Consider the following 24700-nt stretch of genomic DNA (forward strand, 5'->3'; position numbering starts at 1 on the left):
GCTATTCTTTCTGGATTTTTCTGGGGCTAGAATCACGACAGAAATTCTTGAGAACCACTTTTTTTTTTTTTTTTTTCTGATTAGAAACAAAAGCAGTCAGGCATTACTAGGATTTAAAGGTGGGCATTCTTTGCTTTTTTCTAACAAGTCACTTAATCCCTTGGTAGGCTTAGGGCTATCATCCACGGAAGACCCAGTGATCAGTACCTCCCTTCAGGCCTATCGTGCACCTCTCCATGCAAACTGGAAAGCACTGAGCCCCTGTAGCCCAGATTCTGAGCCTTAAACTTGTTGCTTTACAAATCTAGTGTCTTGCCTTTGCAGACACTAAATTTCAGTGATTATATGAAAGATGACCTAAGTTGTGACAAAAATCTTGGTTACATCAGCCTTTGAATGAGAAACAGTAGCGCTCAGAAGACATATCTCTGCAGTAGCTTTCCATGCGGGTTTTCTGGATATACCTATGGATGTGTTGTCAAGGTGACCTTCACGTTCCACAGTGTCTCTTTCACCTTTGCTGCTATTTACATAGGCTATCAAGGTATCTAGGGTTATCTTTGCTCTGGGCTGAAGACAGCCTCTTCATTCTCATGTAGAGAATGTGGGGGAGGTCCTCTGTGCAGTACTTTTGGTTATAACTTGATCCTATTTGCCAAGTAACAAGGTAAAAAGTTTTGCTCCGAGATTGTGAGTTTGCCATATCCATCTATGTGTGTTCTTTGGTTGGACACTCAAAGGAGATCTGTTGGGAAAATTAAAATAAGGTTAGTAGGGGAGTGCAACCTGGGACCTGCAACCTTGCACAACAGCCATTCTACAATTTTCCAAGGTCACTCTCTAATTTGTACAAAGCCATCTACCTTTGTAATGATTGATTTAAGGGAGCTTCAACCTTTGTTCTTTAGATTCAGTAGCTTAAAGGGAAAGTCAGCTTCTTTTTCTTTTGGAGCCAGCTATCAGGGCCTAATGTCATTGAGAGACAACCAGGACCTAATATCTCATTCTGTTCCCTCCTCCAGTCTAATGTGGCAGCATTTTTTTGATGCCCCTGGAAGTCCAGACTCAGATAAATCCTGTGGATGATAGGAAACAAATAAGATAGCAGGCACAACTTCAGAAATAGATGAAGAAGGGATTAGGAGCCAGAGGAAGACATGATGGGACACTGTTGGAAAGATGGGTTCAAGACAGATGAGCAAGCCGAACACATCACACCGGTGTATTCAAGGAACCCTCAGTCATTCGTCAAAAGTTCCATTTCCAAATCTGTGTATGAGTTTGGTCACATTTTGGCTGAAATATCTTCATGTGTACTGTAAAAGTGTCTGTTGTTAAAGCTATTTAATAGACTATTAAATAACAACGGTTAAAGAAAGTTTATTTAAAAACTCCACAAGCATAACAAAATAAGTTTATATGTCTGTGTTCCCACCCAGGCTTTCCAAATATATTTCCCAGCTAAAATCACTTGAAGGCCGGGGCCGTGGCTCATGCCTGTAATCCCAGCACTTTGGGGGGCGGAGGTGGGCAGGATCACCTGAGATCAGGAGTTTGAGACCAGCCTGGCCAACATGGTGAGACCCTGTCTCTATCAAAAATACAAAAATTAGCCGGGCATGGTGGCGGGCACCTGTAGTCACAGCTACTTGGGAGGCTGAGGCAGGAGAATGGCTTGAACCTCGGGAGGCGGAGGTTGCAGTGAGCCGAGATTGCGCCACTGCACTTCAGCCTGGGCAACAAGAGCAAAACTCTATCTTGAAATAATTAAACAAACAAATAAATAAATAAAAATTTTAAAAATAAAATCACTTTAAACATTTTTCCATGTTGGTTTTGGTTTTCAGAATATCTTAGTATAACAATGATTTACTTAGTCATCTCTCTCTTTTGATAAACATTTATTTTTCTTCGTTCTTTTGTTCTTTCTCTTTTCCTGTCATAAATGTTTCAATAGCTAACTTTGGGCATATAACTTTTAATTTATTTTAATCATTGCCTTTCATTAATGCCAGGAATGGACTACCTATTTCTTTTCTTTCTTTCTTTCTTTCTTTTTTTTGAGATGAAGTTTCACTCTTGTTGCCCAGTCTAGAGTGCAATGGCGTGATCTCAGCTCACTGCAACCTCTACCTCCTGGGTTGAAGTGATTCTCCTGCCTCAGCCTCCTGAGTAGCTGGGATTACAGGCATCCACCACCACACCTAGCTAATTTTTTGTATTTTTGGTAGAGACGGGATTTCACCATGTTGGCCAGGCTGGTCTTGAACTCCTGACCTCAGGTGATCCACCTGCCTCGGCCTCTCAAAGTGTTGGGATTACAGGGGTGAGCTACCACGCCAGGCCTGGACTACCTATTTCTAAAGTTGTTTTAAATATTCCCAACATTTCCATACATTTTGTCCATTGGTGTGAGTGTTCTGTGACCATCTGATACAAAACATTGATAGCTCTTTAGGGGGTAAATGGCATTCGAGAATGATATAAAGGTGCTACTCGTCTGCCGGGTACTACATGGGAAGTAACACTGGTCTTGAAAGCAGGAGACCTGGGCTCTTGTATTATTAGCTCTACTGACTCATTAGCTTTATGATCTTGGACAGATCATTTCACTGCCAAAGACCTGTTTTTCTCTTCATTCTACTGAGCTAAAAATAAACACCCTAGAGAATTTTCGTGAAGGTCAAACGAGGTAATAATATCTGTGAAGACCCTGTGAAAATGACACAAACATAAATCTGAAGTACTTTGAAAGAGCAAGCTGAAAATAATTCAACTTGGTCTAGAAAATCGTGATGGAGACTGTGTGGACATGAAGAGTGTTCTGCAAAGAGCTCCTAAACCTTTATTTACCAAGGCTCATGGCTGAACATGTTTGCCCTCATTTATTGTTTGCAGCTTACTGAGTTTCACTTGTTGTCCTTTTGGGATTAATTTCAATTTGATTCATTTTTCATCTACTCAGCCCTTCTTTATTTTGGTATCAAGTTGATTTTTTTTTTTTTTTTTTTTTTTTGAGACAGAGTCTCCCTGAAGCCTCTGCCTCCTGGGTTAAAGTGATTCTTCTGCCTCAGCCTCCTGAGTAGCTGGCACTACAGGTGTGCACCACCACGCCCGGCTAATTTTTGTATTTTTAGGGTTTCACCATGTTGGCCAGGCTGGTCTCGAACTCCTGACCTCAAGCGATCCGCCTGCCTCGGCCTCCCAAAGTGCTGGGATTACAGGCATGAACCACCGCGCCCGGCCTCAAGTTGATTTTTTTGTGTATTTGTTTGTTTTGTAAAGAAATGTCTCACTATGTTGCTCAGGCTGGTATCGAACTCCTGGCCTCAAGTAATCCACCAGCCTTAGCCCAGCCTACTCTCAAGTTTTAATTACCAAATGCTGCTCTTCCAGATTGTTTAACATTCACTCATTCATTCATCTATGCTGCAGTCTACACATATTTATTGGATGCTGTGGCTCACATCTGTACTCCCAGAACTTTGGGAGGCCGAGGTGGGAGGATCACTTGAGGCCAGGAGTTCAAGACCAGACTGGGCAATATAGTGAGACTCTCTTTCTCTACTAAAAATTAAGAAAATTAGCCAGGCCCGGTGGCATGCCTGTAGTCCCAGCTACTCAGGAGACTTAGATGGAAGGCTTGCTTGAGCACAGGAGGTTGAGGCTGCAATGAGCTATGATCATGCCACTGCATTCCAGCCCAGGCAACAGAGCAAGACCCTGTCTCTAAAAAAAAAAAGAAAGAAAAAAAAGAAAAATTATTGGATTATTGGATGCTTAAGGTATGTGACCTTTATTATTTATTGCTAAAAAATTATAAAATTATATGACAATTATTTCTTTAATTATATTATGTGACTATTCTTTTTTAAAAAGTTTTTGGCAATCTTGAAACTATTTTGGAATCATTATTTCACCTTTGCTTTTCTTAGGAAATAATTTAAATATTAACAAAAGTTACAGCCTTTCATAAAGAAAATATTTACCATCCTATTTTTAATGGTCTGAATTAATGGCATTTTTTTTTTTTCTTTTAGACAGGAGTCTTGCTCTGTCACCCAGCTGGAGTGTAGTGGCGTGATCTCAGCTCTTTGCAACCTTCTCCTCCCTGGTTCAAGCCATTCTCCTGCCTCAGCCTCCTGAATAGCTGGGACTACAAGCGTGTACCACCACACCTGGCTAATTTTTTTTTTTTTTTTGAGACGGAGTCTCGCTGTGTCACCCAGGCTGGAGCACAGTGACACAATCTCGGCTCACTGCAAGCTCTGCCTCCCGGGTTCACACCATTCTCCTGCCTCAGCCTCCCGAGTAGCTGGGACTACAAGCACCCACCACCATGCCTGGCTAATTTTTTGTATTTTTAGTAGAGATGGGGTTTCACCGTGTTAGCCAGGATGGTCTTGATCTCCTGACCTCATGATCTGCCCACCTCGGCCTCCCAAAGTGCTGGGATTACAGGCAGGAGCCACTGCGCCCAGCCTAATTTTTGTATTCTTAGTAGAGACGGGGTTTCACCATGTTGGCCAGGCTGGTCTCAAACTCCTGGCCTCAAGTGATCCGCCCACCTCAGCCTCCCAAAGTGCTGACATTACAGGCATGAGCCACTGCACTTGGCCCAAATTCATGTTTTCTATAGTTGAAATAACTATACATTTTAATGAATTTCTCCCTATTTTTTTTTCAATCATTATATTTTCAAATTTTCTGGCTGGGTGTGGTGGCTCACGCCTATAATCCTAGCACTTTGGGAGGCCAAGGAGGATGGATTGCTTGAGCCCAGGAGTTTGAGACCAGCCTGAGCAACATGGCAAAAACCGATCTCTACAAAAAATACAAAAATTAGCTAGGCATGGTGACATGTGCCTGTAGTCCCAGCTACTCGAGAGGCTGAGGTGGGAGGATCACTTGAGTCCAGCAGGTCAAGGCTGCAGTGAGCTGTGTTTGACCTGTGTTCACACCACTGCACTCCAACCCGTGTGACAGAGCAAGGCCTTGTCTTAAAAAAAAAAAATTATTCTAACAAATTATTGATTATTCTCAGTTTATATTGCTTCAGAATTTTCCTGAAGGAATGTAAAAACTAAACTCTAGCATATTTGTTCCTTTAAAACAAGTGTCTTGTTAAAGAATTCTGATTTCAATGATAATATTACTAAATTAGACTAGTGGCTGAACCAGAATCTATACCTGGCAACACAAAAGGAAAAAAGTCTAGAATAAAGTTCATAATTTGATTAAATGAAGCATCTGGTTTCCCTCTATCAGAAATGGGAAGAACTCAGTATTAGTAAATTAGTGCTGTAGTGAAGTTCTCTTTGCCGGAGGAGAGCATTTGCATGCCATCTTTGTAGAGGGTGTAATGATATTTAAGGCTTTCTGTTAGTGATCCTGATAGTAATTTTTTCATGCAAAAGGACCATATCTCATGGTATAACTGAAGCTAAAATGGTCTGGGTTGGTGACTTGAAGCCTTTCCTCAGGATTTAGGAATACAGATAGTCAATATATAAACCACCATGGAGGCTGGGCACGGTGGCTCTCACTTGTAATCCCAGAACTTTGGGAGGCCGAGGAAGGCAGATCACCTGAGGTCAGGAGTTCGAAACCAGCCTGGCCAACATGGTGAAACCCCATCTCTACTAAAAATACAAAAATTAGCCAGGTGTGGTGGCACATGCCTGTAGTCCCAGCTACTAGGGAGGCTGAAGCAAGAGAATCGCTTGAATCCGGGAGGTGAAGGTTGCAGTGAGACAAGATAGCGTCACTGCACTCCAGCCTGGGCAACAGTGTGAAACTCCATCAAAAAAAAAAAAAAAGAAAAAAAGCAACAAAAAAAACCACCATGAAGATTACAAATTAATAAAAACAAGGACCATCATGTGTAGAGCCTGCAGCAAAGCCATATTTACTGTGAGCCCAGTGAAGCTTTAACTTCAGGACGCCTTGCTTGCTTAGGTCCCTAGAAATGCCCTGGGTGGGTCGGGGAGCCTAGTTGCAATTGGAAGCACTTCTAGGCGAGCAGTTCTGGCAAATTCCCTAAAGAGACTTTAGAAATAAAAGGACTCTAGGACTACAGTAATTTATTGTGCTAGGCGTGGTACTCACATCTGTAATCCCAGCACTTTGGGAAGCCGAGGCTGGTGGATCACTTGAGCCTAGGAGTTCAAGATCGGCCTGGCCAACATGGCAAAACCTCCTCTCTACAAAAAATACAAAAATTAGCTGGGCATGGTGGTGTGCACCTGTAACCCCAGCTACTCAGGAGGCTGAGGTGGGAGGATCACCTGAGCCCATGGAGGTTGAGGCTGCAATGAGCTGTGATTGTGCCACTGCACTCCATCTTGGGTGACATAATGAGACCTGTCTCAAAAACAAAAACAAAAAATGACTATAGTAATTTATTGTGATGTTTTTCTCATTCTAAATAAAGATTCATTTATTTATTTAATATATTTTTGCAGAGACAGGGTCTCACTATGTTGCCCAGGCTGGTCTCAAACTCAAGCAATCCTCCTGCCTTGGCCTCCCAAAGTGCCTGAGCTACTGCACCTGGCCAAATATTTACTTTTGTATTGATTTTTGTCTCCGTTTAATTTTTTTTTGTTTGTTTTAAAAAAAGGATCCCTCCCTGCTATTGTAAAAGTCTCAGGCTCATGCAGTGTGGCTCCACACCAGGCCTATTAGCTTCTTGAGGGCAGAGACTGACTATATTTATTGTGCTCACAGTTGTCCACACAGATGCCCAACGGAGGGCCTGGCCTAGAATATTTGTTGAATGAACGCCCATTATGGATCAGCTAGTTTGTTGGTTACTTGATGTACCTTGTTGATAATACAGCTTCTGCAAGACAAGTCTTATTTTTCCCATTTTAGCAAAGAAATTGAAGTTTACAGTTGCAGAGCTGGGATTTGAACCCACTTTACTATACCATCCTGCTTTCTGTATGTCCTGCCAGTTCTAAATTTTGAAGCCGTTGGGGAAAGACCATTTGACATATTGTTTTAAAATTACATTTTCTCTCTGCTGTACTTAGTTATTAAAAGAGCTAAATAGTCCTAGAATGAGGGTACCACATTCCACAATTGCATGATGAGAGAAAAATATCTATATACCTTTGGAATTCAGTATCATCTAGAGAGGTCATGGAGGACCTGTCAGCAAATCTGGGGTGTTCAGAAAACGGTTAGTTGTCCAAGTGCCTAGCACAGCACTTCTATGTATACCACTTATGTGTAATTTTCTATTCACCTCTCTCCTAAAACCAGTAACGTTAGCATTGGATTATTTTCCTCACTGATGTCAGAAGCTAAGTAAATCCCTCAGGCACCACCCCTGTGCTGGACTGTCTTCCTTGTGAATGGTGATCCTTACACCATTGTCAATGTTAGACTGAGGCCAGGCACGGTGGCTCATGCCTGTAATCCCAGCACTTTGGAAGGCTGAGATGGGTGGATCACTTGAGGTCAGGAGTTCGAGACCAGCCTAGCCAACATGGTGAAACCCTGTCTCTACTAAAAATACAAAATTTAACTAGACGTTGTGGCACGCGCCTGTAGTCCCAGCTACTCTACTCAGGAGGCTGAGGCAGGAGAATTGCTTGAACCCAGGAGGTGGAGGCTGCAGTGAACCGAGATAATGCCACTGCACTCCAGTGTGGGTGACAGAGCAAGACTCTGTCTCCAAAAAAAAAAAAAGAAAAAAAAAAGTTAGACTGAAAGAGCGGAGATACTTGTCTTCATAGCATTTAGAACAGCATGGCATTCAATCAAGTCATAATTAAATGGTTCTTAGAGATGAGTGATTTTCATAACTGAATATAACAGAACAGTGATGGAAATAAGAGCCACAGAAATTGAATAATATAAATACTAATAAGAGCTAACACATATCTAGTACCAAATGCGCCAGGCACTGTTCCAGGTGTTGTGTGTGTACTCTCTCATCTAATCCTCACTGAAATTCTGCGAGGTAGGTACTGTGATCATTTCCACGTAGAGGAAACCAGAGGGTGGAGAGGTTAGGTAACTTGCACAGGATGAATCAGGCCCAGACTGTATCACCCCACGTGCTCCAATTAGAGGTAAGAGTATGGACCTCAGAGGTCATTTTGTTCAATTAAAAAAATTTTTCTGTTATAGATGAAGAAGCTGAACCTCCCTCTCTCCCACATAAATGACCTGCCCAAGGTGTCAGTTAGTAGTAAAGCTAGAAATAGAACTAAGTCCTTCAGCTTTCTAGTTCACTGTCATTCCAGGATATTATGCAAATTAAATACGTGCCTTTGAAACACACTGTTACACCATAGACTGGAACGTGATTGAACAGGCTGTGAAAATGCAAGGGGTAAGTAACAGACATGGCACAAAACCAAGGGATAGTAGACTGAGAAACCAGAGAAGAAACACTCAGAGGCAGCCGGGTGCGGTAGCTCACACCTGTAATTCCAACACTTTGGGAAGCTGAGGCGGGTGGATCATTTGAGGTCAGGAATTCGAGACCAGCCTGGCCAACATGGTGAAATGCTGTCTCTACTAAAAATACAAAAATTAGCCAGGCAGTAGTGGCACACACCTGTAATCCCAGCTACTCGGGAGGCTGAGGCAGGAGAATTGCTTGAGCCTGGGAGGCAGACGGTAGGGTGAGCTGATCGTGCCACTGAGCTCCAGTCTGGGTGACAGAGTGAGACCCTGTCTTTTTTTTGATAGAGTCTTGCTCTGTTGCCCAGGCTGGAGTGCAATGGCAGATCTCGGCTCACAGCAACCTCTACCTCCCAGGTTCAAGCAATTCTCCTACGTCAGTCTCTTGAGTAGCTGGCGTTACAAGCACAGGCCACTATGCCCAGCTAATTTTTTTTTGTATTTTTAGTAGAGATGGGGTTTTGCCATGTTGGCCAGGCTAGTCTCGAACTCCTGACCTCAAGTTGTCTGCCCACCTTGGCCTCCTAAAGTGTTGGGATTACAGACATGAGCCACCGTGCCCAGCCGGAGTCATGGTTTTGATTATGCCTGCATCCCGCTTCACCACCTGGGGCACCCCTCTGAACTCAGTCAAATGGAGAATTCATCAGCATTACCTTATGTTTCATTCTGTTCATTATACAAAGTTATACACATCAGCAAAAACATGTTTAGATAAGTTATTTTCATTTATCTAAGTTTCCTTCAACCCCCGGCTATTATTTTATTCCTTTTGTCACATTTCATCCATTTACTTTGATTATTTACTTAAATTCAAGTCTACATTTATTTAACAAATACAAGGCCCTGTAACAGACATTTAGAAAAGCAAGGTAGCCCCTGCCTTTAGATGACCTATGATGTCTAACAGGAGAAAAAAATACAGAAATGAGTGAAATAAAAACAGTATGCTTTTACGTTTTGATTATTGAGAAATAATAACTGAAACTAAATGTAATAATATGATTCAAAAATCACTATATGTATGTATATGTTATGTGTACATATATACATAGAAAAAAATTTGGACATTGAACAAATTGCTAGCAGTGGTTACTTCCGTGGTGTGGGGTTAGGGAGTAAGGAAAGAAGAGAACCTTTATTTTTAACAATGTCTTTCTATGTTGTTTGAATGTTTTGCAATACAAATGCATTATTTTTGTAATTCAGTAAAGTTGGGTTGGGCATGGTGGTTCATGCCTGTAATCCCAGCACTTTGGAGGGCTAAAGTGGGAGGATCATTTGAACCCAGGAGTTCAAGACCAGCCTGGGCAACAAGAGCCAGACCTTGTTTCTACAAAAACTAAAAACGTTAGCTGGGTGTACCAGCTAACTCGGGAGGCTAAGGCAGGAGGATCACTTGAGCCCAGGAAGTTGAGTCTACAGTGAGCCATGATCATGCCACTACACTCCAGCCTGGGCAACAGAGTAAGACCCTATCTCGAAAACAAAAAGTCAAGGGTATTGGTTGAAACAGTTCCTGTCAGTGACTTTAATTGTTCTGTGCTATCACTGTTTAGCTTCCCCCGACTTCCAAAAATCTCAAAAGAAAAAAGAGACTTAAAAGTAAAGTTCGGCTACTCTGAATTTCATTCTATATTAAGGAATATTTTGTCCTCTATAATAATACGTTGATGTTCAAAACAATGTAAGGAGGAAGTCATGTCATATTAACATGAAAGAAAAACTCGTAACAGTAGACCCTGGCCCTTTACTTAAGACTTTGGTCATGTAATCTCTGGTCAAGATATGACATTAAGCAGAACCAAGCAATTAACTCCCCCAAATACTAAAGGATCCTGGCTTTCACCAGCCTCAGGGTTACCAAAAAACATTTTCAAGTAACACTACTAGATCACTCAAGGATTACTTTAATTACTTCTTTTTTTTTTTTTAATTTTTTTTTTTTTTTTTTTTTTTTTTTTTTTTTTTTGAGACAGAGTCTCGCTCTGTCCCCCGGGCTGGAGTGCAGTGGCCGGATCTCAGCTCACTGCAAGCTCCGCCTCTCGGGTTTACGCCATTCTCCTGCCTCAGCCTCCGGAGTAGCTGGGACTACAGGCGCCCGCCACCTCGCCCGGCTAGTTTTTTGTATTTTTTAGTAGAGACGGGGTTTCACCGTGTTAGCCAGGATGGTCTCGATCTCCTGACCTCGTGATCTGCCCGTCTCGGCCTCCCAAAGTGCTGGGATTACAGGCTTGAGCCACCGCGCCCGGCCCTACTTTTGTGATTCACTCTTCACTGGCCAGTAAATTAGAAAGTCAGAACCTTCTATTTTCAGCTTCTCTACTACTTTTCTGCAACAGAATTGTTAATGTTCAGTAGTTTTAATCACACATTTTTCTTTTAAAATAGCATTTTTTTTTTTTTTTTTTTTGAGACGGAGTTTTGTCCTTGTTGCCCAGGCTGGAGTGCAGTGGCACGATCTTGGCTCACTGCAACCTCTGCCTTCCAGGTTCAGGCGATTCTCCTGCTTTAGCCCCCTGAGTAGCTGGGACTAGAGGCACCCATCACTACGCCCAGCTAAGTTTTTTATTTTTTTGAGACGGAGTCGCTGTGTCGCCCAGACTAGAGTGCAGTGGTGCGATCTTGGCTCACTGCAACCTGCGCCTCCTGGGCTCAGACAATTCTCCTGCCTCAGCCTCCCTAGTAGCTGGGATTACAGGCACACGCCACCACGCCCAGCTTATTTTTCTTGTATTTTCAGTAGAGACGGGGTTTCACTACGTTGGCCAGGCTGGTGTTGAACTCCTGACCCCAAGTGATCCACCCACCTCAGCCTCCCAAAGTGCTAGGATTACAGGCATGAGTCACAGTGCTTGGCCTAAAACAGGCTGTTTTCGAATGTTGAGTTTGCTTAGTAAAACTTTATATATGTTATTAAATGACTTATTTTGTATTATAAAGTCATGTAAAGTTTCCCTCTGTTCATAGTTTCATTATGTCCAGCACTGTTTCCATTACTTAAAATATTTTCTGATCTCCATTTGGGCCTAATTTTCCATGTATGAGAGTGCTCATATCAAATCAAGCTGTTTAAATAGGATCACAATATTATTCTCTGAGCATTTATAATTACATTTATTTAAACTCTTGTTAATCATTTACTGAAGTATAACTTTTTCTACTTAATGGTTAGAAAAAGTAAATATTGCCCTCTTGAAGGTTTTAGAATACCTGTTGTAGTCTGAAAAATTTTTTTTTTACACGACTCTTATTACTAACAATGGTATTCTGGTTATAGAAACTCTCTTTGGCAATTCTCCACAAGCAGTTTTCATAATTTATTCAAACTTAGTTTAAAAACATCTATAATAATAATAGTTTTAACGTATTTGGTCAGTATTTCTTTTTTCTTTCTTTCTTTCTTTTTTTTTTAGAGCTGGCGTGTTTGACACCCAGGCTGGAGTGCAGTGGCACGATCTTGGTTGACTGCAACCTCTGCCTCCTGGGTTCAAGCGATTCTCCTGCCTCAGTCTCCCAAGTAGCTGGGATTTCAGGCTTACTACCACCACACCCAGCTAACTTTTGTACTCTTAGTAGAGATGGGATTTCACCAGGTTGGCCAGGCTAATCTTGAACTCCTGACCTCAAGTGATCCACCTGCCTCAGCCTCCCAAAGTGCTGGGATGTACGTGAGTCACTGTGCCCGGCCTGATCAGTATTTCTTATATGGTATTTTCTAAGAGGTGTCTTAGATCCTGATGGAGATGGGTTGGCATTATATGCAGGTACCATGCATTAGCTAATCAAATGAAAAACTATGCTAACTCTAGATGATATGGCCGGGCACAGTGACTCACATTTGTAATCCCAACACTTTGGGAGGCTGAGGTGGATGGATCACTTGAGGTGAGGAGTTCGAGACCAGCCTGGTCAACATGGCGAAACCCTGTCTCTACTAAAAGTACAAGGCCGGGCGTGGTGGCTCACGCCTGTAATCCCAGCACTTTGGGAGGCCGAGGCAGGCGAATCACGAGGTCAGGAGATCAAGACCATCCTGGCTAACATGGTGAAACCCCGTCTCTACTAAAAACACAAAAAATTAGCCAGGTGTGGTGGCAGACACCTGTAGTCCCAGCTACTCAGGAGGCTGAGGCAGGAGAATGGCGTGAACCTAGGAGGTGGAGTTTGCAGTGAGCCAAGATTGTGCCACTGCAGTTCAGCCTGGGCAACAGAGCGAGACTCTGTCTCAAAAAAAAAAAAAAGTACAAAAATTAGCTGGCGTGGTGGCTCATGCCTGTAGTCCTAGCTACTCAGGAGGCTAAGGCAGGAGAATCGCTTGAACCTGGGAGGTGGAGGTTGCAGTGAGCCGAGATTGCACCTCTGTACTACTCCAGCCTAGGTGACAGAGCGAGACTCTTCAAAAAAAATAAAAAAGATATTGTCAAGGGCACACTTAAGTGATTTAACATCACTTTAATGGGATGCTAAATTTTGAGCAAATAATTAAAATCATGAGGACAAATGAAAAACCCAACTTTTAATATATGAGTCAGGGGATAAATAGTTCATAGATTTCATGGACAAATTAAACACATACATAGATTGTTTTGGTCTTTTAATAAGCAAAGCAAAGTAAAATATCTGCTGAGACAGTATCAAAACAAGTGAAGGACATGGGTTTTGAAGCTCTAAATTTTTTTTCATTGAAGCGGGGCAGCTGATTTCTGTCCTCAGACCTTGCTAGCTTGGATTGACACAGATCAGGCTTTAATTTTGTGTTTGACACTTTATCCACTATGTAACCTTGGGCAAATTTCTCTGGGCCTCAGTTTCATCAATTGTAAGTTGAGTCTCAGAACACCTACCTGGCAGAGTTGATGAGTGAATTAAATGAGATCATATATTACAGGTACCTAGTATGTTTCTGATATTACAGTATGTATGCAATAAAAATTCTTATAGTAATTTAAAAGAATATGATGGGATGTAAAAAAGTTATCTGTAAAAATTGTCTTAATCCTTCACTTTAAGAATTAAGATTGTTCTTTGTTCTTTCTTCTCTTTTAAAAAAAAGCATTTTTGGCTGGGTACAGTGGCTCATGCCTGTAATCCCAGCATACTGGGAGGTTGAGCCAGGCGGATCACCTGAGGTCACGAGTTCAAGACCAGCCTGACCAACATGGAGCAACCTTGTCTCTGCTAAAAATACAAAAAATACAAAATTAGCCAAGCGTGGCGGTGCATGCCTGTAATCCCAGCTACTGGGAGGCTGAGGCAGGAGAATCACTTGAACCCAGAAGGTGGAGGTTATGATGAGCTGAGATCACACCAGGCACTCCAGCCTGGGCAACAAGAGCGAAACTCTGTCTCAAACAAACAAACGAACAACAACAACAACAACAAACTACTTTTTTGATGTGAGAGGGGAAAGTGGTGGAAGGAAGAAAGTAATAGGTTTTGTTGTTTGTTTCAACCCTCTTTCTCCCATCCTTTGTTGAAAAAAAAAGCTTGGCTAATTTTTTAGCCACTAAGACTTAGCACAAATTAATTATGATATGTTATTCTCCTGAAATCTGACTTTACCAAGGGAGTTTTTAAAAAATCCTTTTTTTCAGTGAAAGAAAATAATTTCAGATAATCCTTGAAGATTTTGCTTCTATATAACCAAGACAAACTGAAAAGGCTCCAACGAGTATTTCCATTTCAAAATATTACACTTAATCTTCAAGACATTGGTGGGGGATTGGGCAAAAGAGTCTTTAAAATGACACTTTGTTTATTTAAATATGCCTAAGAAACACTGCAGCCTTCTTGTTGTTCAAAAAAGCAGTTGCAGCAGTCTATTGGCAAAGAAGGCTTAGCTATTAATCATGTGAATGGTGGCATTTTCACGGCTATTTTTGCAGTTTTATTATTTACTTTTTGAGACAGGGTCTCACTCTGTCACCCAGGCTGGAGTCCGGTGGTGCCATCATAGCTTTAAACTTGAATTCTTGAGCTCAAGCAATTCTCTCACCTCAGCCTCCCCAGTAGCTGTAACTACAGGCTCATACCACCATGCCTATCTGATTTTTGTTTTATTTTTTGTAGAGACCGAAGTCTCACTATGTTGCTTAGGCTGATCTTGAACTCCTGGACTCAAGCAATCCTCCTGCCTCAGTCTCCCAAAGTGTTGGGATTACAAGCATGAGTCACTGCACTTGACCTTTATTTTTGCAGTTTAAATACTAAATTTTGTTTAATAATTTTAAGAGAGCCTTTAAGAAGAGAACTATATGAAGATTAAAAAAATTTTTTTTTTTAGTTTCTTGGTGGAAAAAGTCTTTTATCTTTAAATGTAAAATATTCTCTTTACCTTCTTATTTTACTTATTTTTTACTTTTAATTATGGAAATTGTCATAATACACAAAAATAGAAACAATAATAAACCCTCATAAACACATCACTGAGTTTTAACAGTCATCAAAATGCTGCAGCTTGTTTCAAGATGGGTTTTTAATATACAATATTTTAAAGAAACAGACATATCTAATTGATTTGCATGTTCTGAAAAGGCTAATGTTTATGCCTGTGAGTGTGTGTGTGTGTGTGTGTGTGTGCATGTGCCTGCAATCCACTTTTTTGTTGTTGTTGCAGGTTTAAATCCTTTCTGGAACAAGGTAGATCTTCCTTAAATTGAAATGCATTGAATGCCTAACACGTGTCCAGCATGTGTGAGCTTCTGTGAAGGAATTATGCCAAGAAATGTTAAGACAAAGTTACTCAAAGAAGTGGAAAAATAGGAAAGCAATCCAGTTGTATCCTAGGCTCAAGAAAGAGCTGGTGAGGCCTTGACCTAGAGTAGGGTTTCCCAACATATCTTATCCTGAAAGCCTCTTTCACAGTGTTAAGCAATCTCTTGAACCCACGAGGAATTTTAAAAATTATTTCATCATTTGTGTGTGGTAATAAAAAAATACAAAAAGCGTTGACATATATTTTATTTTATATAAATATATTTATTGACTATTGTATTTTAAGGCCTATTTAAATTTAAAATATGAATAGAATAAATAAATATTTTAAATGCTAATAATATATGCACATAAATTTGGGCATTTAACCATCTAATAAATAATACACATTATTTAAATTATTTTCATTATGTAATAAGGAAAAACATTTTATGACTTAAATATTTTTAAAATTTTATTTATTTTTTATTTTTTTAGAGACGCAGTCTCCCTCTATCACCCAAGCTGGAGTGCAGAGGCATGATCACAGCTCACTGCAGCCTCGAACTCCTGAGCTCAAGAAGTCCTCCTGCCTTGACCTCCCAAAGTATTGAAAATACAGGCATGAGCCACTGCACCTGGCCTCAAAATAGATTTCTAAAAGAAAAATATTTTAGTAAACAAGAGTACCTAATGACACTTAGATATATCTAGATATGTATATAAACAAAAAACCAGAAAAATAGAACACAAAGTGACACATAAAAAACCAAACTTTGGCCAGGCGCAGTGACTCACACCTGTAATCCCAGCACTTTGAGAGGCAGAGGCAGGTCTGTCACCTGAGGCCCAGAGTTTGAGACCAGCCTCATGGTGAAACCCCGTCTCTACCAAAAATACAAAAATTAGCCGTGAGCGGTGGCACATGCCTGTAATCCCAACTACTTGGGAGGCTGAGGCATGAGAATCACTCCTTCTCAAAACACCAATCAAAAAAGCCACCCCCCACCAAGCTTTGTGAAATACAAAGGTATAGCATCAAAAATGAATAAATATTGCTTATGTAACGTTTTGTTTGAATAGTTGAATTTTGCTTTTTTTTTTTTTTTTTTTTTCTGAGACAGATTCTTGCTCTGTTACCCGGGCTAGAGTGAAGTGGTGTGATCTCGGCTCACTGCAACCTCCACCTCCCGGGTTCAAGCAATTCTCCCGCCTCAGCCTCCCCAGTAGCTGGGATTAAAGGCACCCACCACCACGCCTGGCTAATTTTTGTATTTTTAGTAGGGATGGGGTTTTACTATGTTGGTCAGGCTGGTCTCGAACTCCTGACCTCGTGATCCGCCCACCTTGGCCTCTCAAAGTGTTGGGATTACAGGCATGAGCCACCGCGCCTGGCCAAATTTTGCTTTTTAAAAAAGGACAAGTTTTTTTAAAAAAGTAAGATTAGTGTTTTGTTCATGAATAACTAACGATTAATATAAGAAAAATAGTTTGGGGGCAGCTTCTTCAAGTATTTCACAAATAAGGCAAAGCCAGGAGGGACAGTCTTTATTCTCGATATGTGAAAAGCCAAACTAGATGTAATCATGTTGATGATTAAATATTATTTCCTCTTTCAACATTTTAAAAGCACTGTTTTTTTTCCCCTAAAAACAGAATAGGCCATACATTAATTTTGAGCTTCTGTATGCAACTTATACATCTGGTGAAGATCTCCTTGAGGCAATCGTGTAAAATAATCATCTTTATGCCCCTCATACTAGTTACATGTCAATGTCCTTATTCTTTGTGCTTCACGTCTTTAACCAGTTGTCTACTATAGAATAAGTCAGTGGTTTTAAGGGTGGAGTGAGCGGGAGGAATTTTGACTGCCTGGGGACATTTGGCAAGGTCTGCAGACATTTTTGATTGTCACAACACTGAAAATGGGGGAGCTACTGTCATCTAGTGAGTAGAGTTTAGATGCTGCTAACCTCCTCCATTGCACAGGACAGCCCACCACAACAAAGAATTACCTGACCCCAAATGTCAATGGTGACCAGGTTTGAGAAATCTTTGTACTCTGTAAACAGTATTTATCTATGAAAGATAACATTTTCCCCCCTAATCCAATATGACTAGTAAAAGACAAAGAGTTTTAAAGTCAAGAAATGGTCAAAACTATCATGGAAGTTGGCAGTATTTTTCGTTTTATTTAATTAATTAATTTATTTATTTTTTTCCTGAGACAGGGTTTTGCTGTGTCACCCAGGCTGGAGTGCAGCGGCACAATCACAGCTGTTTGCAGCCTCGACCTCCCGGGCTTAAGTGATCTTCCCACCTCATCCTCCCAAGAAGCTGGGACTACAGGCATGTGCCACCACTCTCAGCTGATTTTTTATTTTTTGTAGAGACAAGGTTTGTCTCGTCTCTACAATAAACTATGTTGCCCAGGTTGGTCTTGAACTCCTGGACTCAAGGGATCTTCTTCCCTCGGTTTCCCAAAGTGCTGGGATTACAGGCAGGAGTAACTCTGCCCAGCTTTGGCAATATTTAGTAGAGTTATAAACAGAATGAGTTATTGTCTCATGAGCAAACTCACCTTCCCAAACCTCTGTGCATGTTTACTCAGAGACTCTCAAATGTTCCATTCTAAAAGGGAAATGTACAAATTTAAATTATTATATGTGTTTATTGATTTAAAAATAGAATGAAAACAGACATTACTGCCTTTACTAATGTGAACCCTCAGGGCTTTGCTGAATAGGCCAAATACGTTTCTGGGATTTAAAAAACTAAACTTGGGAGAGAGAAATCTTCCCTCTACAAAGGAGAAAATGACACAACCCGAGGAAGAAATAGACGTGAGAGGCTGAGATAAAGGGCCTTTCTGGTCACTGAGCCCATTCATCCCTGTGGTCTGGTTACTGAACCAGGAAATTGCCCCTTTTTGCTTAAGCCAATTTGAATTAGATTTCTGTAACTTACCACCAAAAAAGTCCTGACTAATATACTACTCGATTAATATAAGCAATATTTCAACAGTTTGCAATAATGCAATGAAATATGAAGATTGAACTTGAGACTGGTTTTTGATTACAGTATTTAAGACCGAAATCCTAAACCACTCATTTAATCAACATTTACAACTAACGTGTATAAATATTCTGTGCTAGGTGCTGAGAACATAAAGGCAAATTTAAAAGTTGTCTCTCCTTTTTGAAAGAACTCTCAGTCTAGCTGGGGAGATGAAAAAGTATCATGTCGTATGAGTGTTATGCTAGAAACAAACCCATCTTATGGGGAACCTGCAGAAGGGGCACTTAAATCTTAAAGGGGCAAGAATAACTTGGAGGTGGTGACCATCACGAAGTGAAGAGGGCATTTGTGCTAGACAGAGTGAGATAGTTGAAGCTGGTGGAGAGAAATAGTAAGGAGAGATTGAGACACTGGCAGTAGTAGTGTGTTATGATAGAACATGAAGTGCAAGAGGATGGGAGAGTGGCCAGGAAGGAGGCTGGGAATTGTGTCTCAAAGGTCTTGGTGAAAAATTGAGACTTTATCCCCAAAGCTTGGGGGAGCCACTAATGGATTTTATATAGGGGAGCAATATGACACATGTCCAAAATATCACACTGTGAGATGAGGGTAATAGTTACCTGGCAAGATTGTTGCAAAGAGTATAGATAATATTTATTTACTCATGTCTTTTTGAAATGTAAATGTTCATAATATTTCTCTTTTTAAAAATATTTTTAGGCCGGGCGCGGTGGCTCAAGCCTGTAATCCCAGCACTTTGGGAGGCCGAGACGGGCGGATCACGAGGTCAGGAGATCGAGACCATCCTGGCTAACATGGTGAAACCCCGTCTCTACTAAAAATACAAAAAACTAGCCGGGCGAGGTGGCAGGCGCCTGTGGTCCCAGCTACTCGGGAGGCTGAGGCAGGAGAATGGCGTGAACCTGGGAGGCGGAGCTTGCAGTGAGCTGAGATCCGGCCACTGCACTCCAGTCTGGGCGACAGAGCGAGACTCCGTCTCAAAAAAAAAAAAAAAAAAAAAAAAAAAAAAAAATATTTTTAAAATTTCAATAGTTTTTGGGGTACAAGTGGTTTTCAGTTACACGGATGAATTGTGTAAGGGTGAAGTCTGAGAATTCAGTGTACTTGTCACCAGAGGAGTATACATGGTATCTAATATGTAGTTTTTTATCCCTTACTCCTCTCTCAGCTTCCCCGTTCTGAGTCTCCGAAGTTGATTATATTCTTCTGTATGTAGGTATATATCATTCTGTATATACAGTCCATTATGTCATTCTTATATAGTGGGAGCTGAGCTATGGGTATGCAAATGCATACATAAGCTCAATATACCCATAGCTCAGCTCCCACTATATGAGAGAACATATGGTATTTGGTTTTCCATTCCTGAGTTACTTCACTTACAATATATAGATATTTTTTTTTTTTTTAAATAGAGATGGGGGTCTTGCTATGTTGCCCAGGTTGGTCTCGAACTCATAGGCTCTGGGATTACAGGTATGAGCCACCATGTCCAGCCTAGAGATGATATTTAAAGTGATGATTACCATGCTTAAAAATGGCCAAGCCAGGGCCAGGTGCAGTGGCGCTCACACCTGTAATCCCAGCACTTTGGGAGGCTGAGGTGGGCAGATCACCTGAGGTCAGGAGTTCGAGACCAGCCTGGCCAACATGGTGAAATCCCGTCTCTACTAAAAATACAAAAATTAGCTGGGTGTGGTGGCACTCGCCTGTAATCCCAGCTACTCAGGAGGCTGAGGTGGGAGAACTGCTTGAACCCGGGAGGCGGAGGTTGCAGTGAGCTGAGATGGCATTACTGCACTCCAACCTGGGTGACAGAGTGAGACGCTGTCAAAAAAAAAAAAAAAAAAAAAAAAAAAAAAGGCCAAACCAAAAAAGACATCCTCATTCTATTTCAAATACTGTTGAAAACAGCATTGAGGCCGGGCGCGGTGGCTCACGTCTATAATCCCAGCACTTCGGGAGGCCAAGACGGGCGGATCACCGGAGGTCAGGAGTTCCAGACCAGCCTGACCAACATGGAGAAACCCTGTCTCTACTAAAAGTACAAAAAATTAGCCGGGCGTGGTGGCACATGCCTGTAATCCCAGCTACACGGGAGGCTGAGGCAGGAGAATCCCTTGAACCCAGGAGGCGGAGGTGGCAGTGAGCCAAGATTGTGCCACTGCACTCCAGCCTGGGCAACAAGAGCGAAAACTCCGTCTCAAACAAAACAAAACAAAAACAAAAACTTAGAATTGAGGCGTCCAATAGTAGATGTGATTATGGAAAATTTTTACCTGAGTCTTAGACTCGCATTAAGGTACTCCCTAGATCTGCAATAAAGTGGAATCTAAATTGCAGGTCAGTCTCGGGACCCTCTGGACCATTCAGGTTTCCTCCAAACGGGAACATTTCAAACCGAGATGGAGTTTTCCAGATCATTCTGGAATGAAAAGAACCCCAATAGCCACCATGAAACCTTTTCTCTATCTGAGAAGCAGGGAATGAAGGGGTCCATAACCCCCCAGAATTCAGTTTTATATTAGGCTTGTGTAGCTCAATAAATGTTTTCGGTCTAAAAACCATTCCTAAAGAATGCTTCTTCTGGGTCACAAGGGGGCAGGATAAGGAAGAAATACTTCATTGCAACATAAAATACCAAATTAATGTTTTCTACGTGAAAGTCAAGACAGCGAGGGGACAAGTGGGAAAAACAAGTTCACCTCAGGCTACCAAATCATTGCAAGATTTCTTTAGTGCTATAAGTCACTGGGCCATGCAGTGTATTTCACTTTCTGACTGATTTCAAGGACCCCTCACACCATTTATTTAGTCTAGTGATTTAGAACTTTTAAGGCAATACAAACGTTATTTGGAAAACACAATAGTTGAAAAACATATCCCTCCATTTAAAATAATAAAATTTATCTCACGACCAGAAAGTGCTAATTTTGTGTTAAAGGCAGAGAATATCTCAAATTAGAGGAAAATGAAAAACATCTGAAAATATGTCATTTTATCAACTACATTTGGAAGCAACATCTGTTAAAGCTTTTTGTCTGTTTATTCTTATCAGCCAATTTTAAGGCTTTAATCCTTAAAATACATTTTCATGAAAACTCTAATTGTTGACATTTTTCCAGGTAATGACTTTTCAACAATTTAGAATATTTTTCTTTATACAAAGGTTAAACATATTCATGCATATATTTGCATAGAAAACTTTAAAAAGAATGTATAAGAAACGACTAACAGTAGTGTCCTTGGCCTGGGATTGTCAGGTGGAGAGAGGGAGAGGGATTTAACTTTTTCCACTTTAGATCCTTTGGTACAATCTGATATTTTTATTTTTTATTTACTTATTTTTTTGAGACAGAGTCTCACTCTCATCCAGGCTGGAGTGCAGTGGCGTAATCTCGGCTCCCTGCAACCTCTGCCTCCTGGGTTCAAGGGATTCTCCTGCCTCAGCCTCCCCAATAACCAGGACTACAGGCACGTGCCACCATGCCTAGTTAATTTTTGTGTTTTTAGTAGAGAGGGGGTTTCACTATGTTGGCCAGGCTGGTCTCGAACTCCTGACCTCGTGACCCACCCACCTCGGCCTCCCAAAGTGCTGGGATTACAGGCATGAGGCACTGCGCCCCGCCCAATCTGATATTTTTAAATGTACATGAGCATGAATTGTTTTAATAATTAAAAGGACTGGCTGAGGTTCACACCTGTAATCCCAGCACTTTGGGAGGCCGAGGCGGGTGGATCATGAGATCCGGAGTTCGAGACCAGCTTGGCCAACATAGTGAAACCCCTGTCTACTAAAAACACAAAAATTAACTGGGCAAGGTGGCACGTGCCTGTAATCCCAGTTACTCAGGCGGCTGAGGCAGGAGAACTGCTTGAACCTGGGAGGTGGAGGTTGCAGTGAGCCGAGACCACACCATTGCACTCCAGCCTGGGTGACAGAATGAGACTTTGTCTCAAAAAAAACCAAAAAAAACAAAAAAAAATTAAAAGGACTAAACGAAAGGAATATTTTTCTAACTTTTGCATGCATAATCTTGATAACTTTTAAATACTTATACAATTTCTCCCCTTTAAGGCCTTATTTTGTCAAATCATAGTATACCCACACATTAATATGTTCTATATACAACTCTAGTTAAAAATGTACAAATGACCTTGAAATTATAATGCAATCTGTTTACTCCAAGGGCAGATGTGTCTGAAACCATAGTACAATGCACATGTGTAATAATCCAGAAAAGTTCAAAAAGAAAAGAAGTGATAGCAGATATTTTTGTATGTACAAATTCAGACATGGAATTATTTTATGTTGCTCTTTTTAAAAATTTCTGTATACTTAGCTTTTGATTATTAATAATTAAATTACTTTTTGTAGCACATTATAAAATTGATAAAAGTTTTTTCATTTTTAAAATGTAACAGGTGTGCAGAATAACTTATTTTTCCTAATTTTAAATCTCTTGAAAATTCCTGAGTCTTCTTTTCAAAACATTCTTAATGAAGACAGTTAGTGTTAATTATGTTGTCATTTAAAAAAACCATGTCCATAACAGCTGTATTTTACTCCTTAACCTTGGGAAAATTATTTAATCTCATTAAGCTTCAGTTTCCTCATCTTTTAAATGGGAAGAATAAGAAGACTAGTTCATAAGGCTGTTAAGAGGATAAGAGGATCAATTGTGACGATGCATGTAAAATACTTAATGTAGTCTGTGGTGCATAATAAGTACTCAGTAAATATTACCTATGATTTTGCTTGCATTTTCACTATCGTTTTACTAATGTTAACATTTCTCAACATAATCTCTAGCTTTTGAAATACACTGCTTGAAAATTGCTTTAGTACATAGAGCACATTCTTCCCAGTTCTTATGGGAAGAAATGTGTTTAGCTCCCATAACAATTAACCCTCTCTTTTTTGCTATGTAACACAAATAAAATCAAATGTGAAGTACATTTAAATTTCTGCATTTAATATGCATAAGTTAGCTAACATTTATTTAACTTACTTATTTACTTACTTTATTTACTTATTAGCTAAGTTAGCTATCCTTAACAACAAATATATAGTTGAAATGGTTGTGCCTTAACATAATTCTGAAACAATTGCACGTTGTCAGAAAAGCGTTCCAACAATTAAATTTATGAAGCACTGTTTTCCCACAGAATGAAAGTAAGCTCAAGTGTATGATGGTAGATTTAAAAATAGCCTCAAAGTGCGACTTTTGAAAAAAACTGATTGGATTAATACATTAAAAATAGCTTAGATAAATAAAACATACACTAACTTAAATACAAAATTTGAGGATAGATCTTGTGAATTAGCCTGAAATCAGTTGCCTTGATTTCAATAAGAGAATTACTGAGGCAGAAGGTAAATTGTTAGTGTTTTCTGAAGCTATAATAAGAAGCGAGCTGTACAGTACCTTGATCAAGTTGTGTCCCACAGTGTAGACAGCTGCTAAATTTCCCTTCTCTCCAGGGGCATGCATACCTGTCCCGTACCCATGCCAAGCCACTAGATATGGGTTGTGAATTGTAATCCAATATTTGACACGGTCCCCAAATGTCTGGAAACAGTATGTGGCATAGTCATTGAAGATATCTATTATGGTATCATTTTTCCACCCCCCATATTTTTCCTGTAGGGCCAAAGGCAAATCCCAGTGGTATAAAGTAACTATAGGTTCGATGTTTCTAAGCACTAGAGAGTCCAGAAGAGTATTGTAGTACTGGAGACCTTTTGCATTGGCAACCGTTACTATTCCATCAGGGAAAAGCCTTGGCCAGGAAATTGAAAATTGATAAAAAGAAACTCCTATAAAATCCAGGGCTGATAAGTCTTTTTCCAGAAAAATGTAACTGTCACTGGAACCATTCGTGCTGCTGACATTTTTAAGGTGTGTGTGGACGAAATGATCCCATATAGAAGGTCCTTTTCCATCCTTCTTCCAACTCCCTTCCACTTGCAATGCTCCAGTCCCAACACCCCAGAAAAAGTTTTTAGGGAAAGTGTCATAGAGAAACAGCTGACTTTCATTTACCGGAGTAAAATTAGGATTTTTAGACCATATAGCTCTTCCATCTCCAGAGAATCCAGTAACAGCTCGTAGCAGAATAAGTGCTGACAGGATGACAGATCTTTGCAGTCCCCCGTTGGACATTGTATTCCTATAGCGTATGGTTATTTCATCAGTGCTGAAGAAAATCCATTCATTCCCTGGAGATCCTGCCGCACAGCCTGGCTTCATTTGCCACCAACTGCTGGACTGTCTTATCAAAGCTTCAGTAAAAGCTTGTGATTGTAAAGCTCTGTCAATGATTAGCTTGAACTGGGAGACTGAGGATGGGTCATAGAGAGCAACGTAATTTGAGGGAGGTGGCCCTATTGCAGTCACCAATGCGTCTCCTTCTCTTTCATTATGGGAAAAATTAGATGAGAATGCATTGGTGACAAGAGTTTAAATGTGTAACTAACACCTATGTAAACACTGAATTACAATCACATTATATTCTGTGTAGCCTTTCATATTGACCCAAA

At 40.6% G+C, this 24700-nt stretch overlaps 1 protein-coding gene across 1 annotated transcript in view; it reads right to left on the bottom strand.

Annotated features, from left to right (window-relative positions):
• The window catches only part of KLB (klotho beta), a 44800-nt gene extending 20390 nt beyond the window's left edge, over positions 1-24410 (bottom strand). The window contains exon 1 of the mRNA XM_008017616.3: positions 23586-24410. Coding sequence (XP_008015807.3) covers positions 23586-24410 — 825 coding nt within the window. The remainder of the gene's footprint in view (positions 1-23585) is intronic.
• Between the last annotated feature and the right edge of the window lie 290 nt (positions 24411-24700).

This window comes from Chlorocebus sabaeus, chromosome 27 (genome assembly GCF_047675955.1).
Source record: "Chlorocebus sabaeus isolate Y175 chromosome 27, mChlSab1.0.hap1, whole genome shotgun sequence".
NCBI lineage: Eukaryota > Metazoa > Chordata > Mammalia > Primates > Cercopithecidae > Chlorocebus > Chlorocebus sabaeus.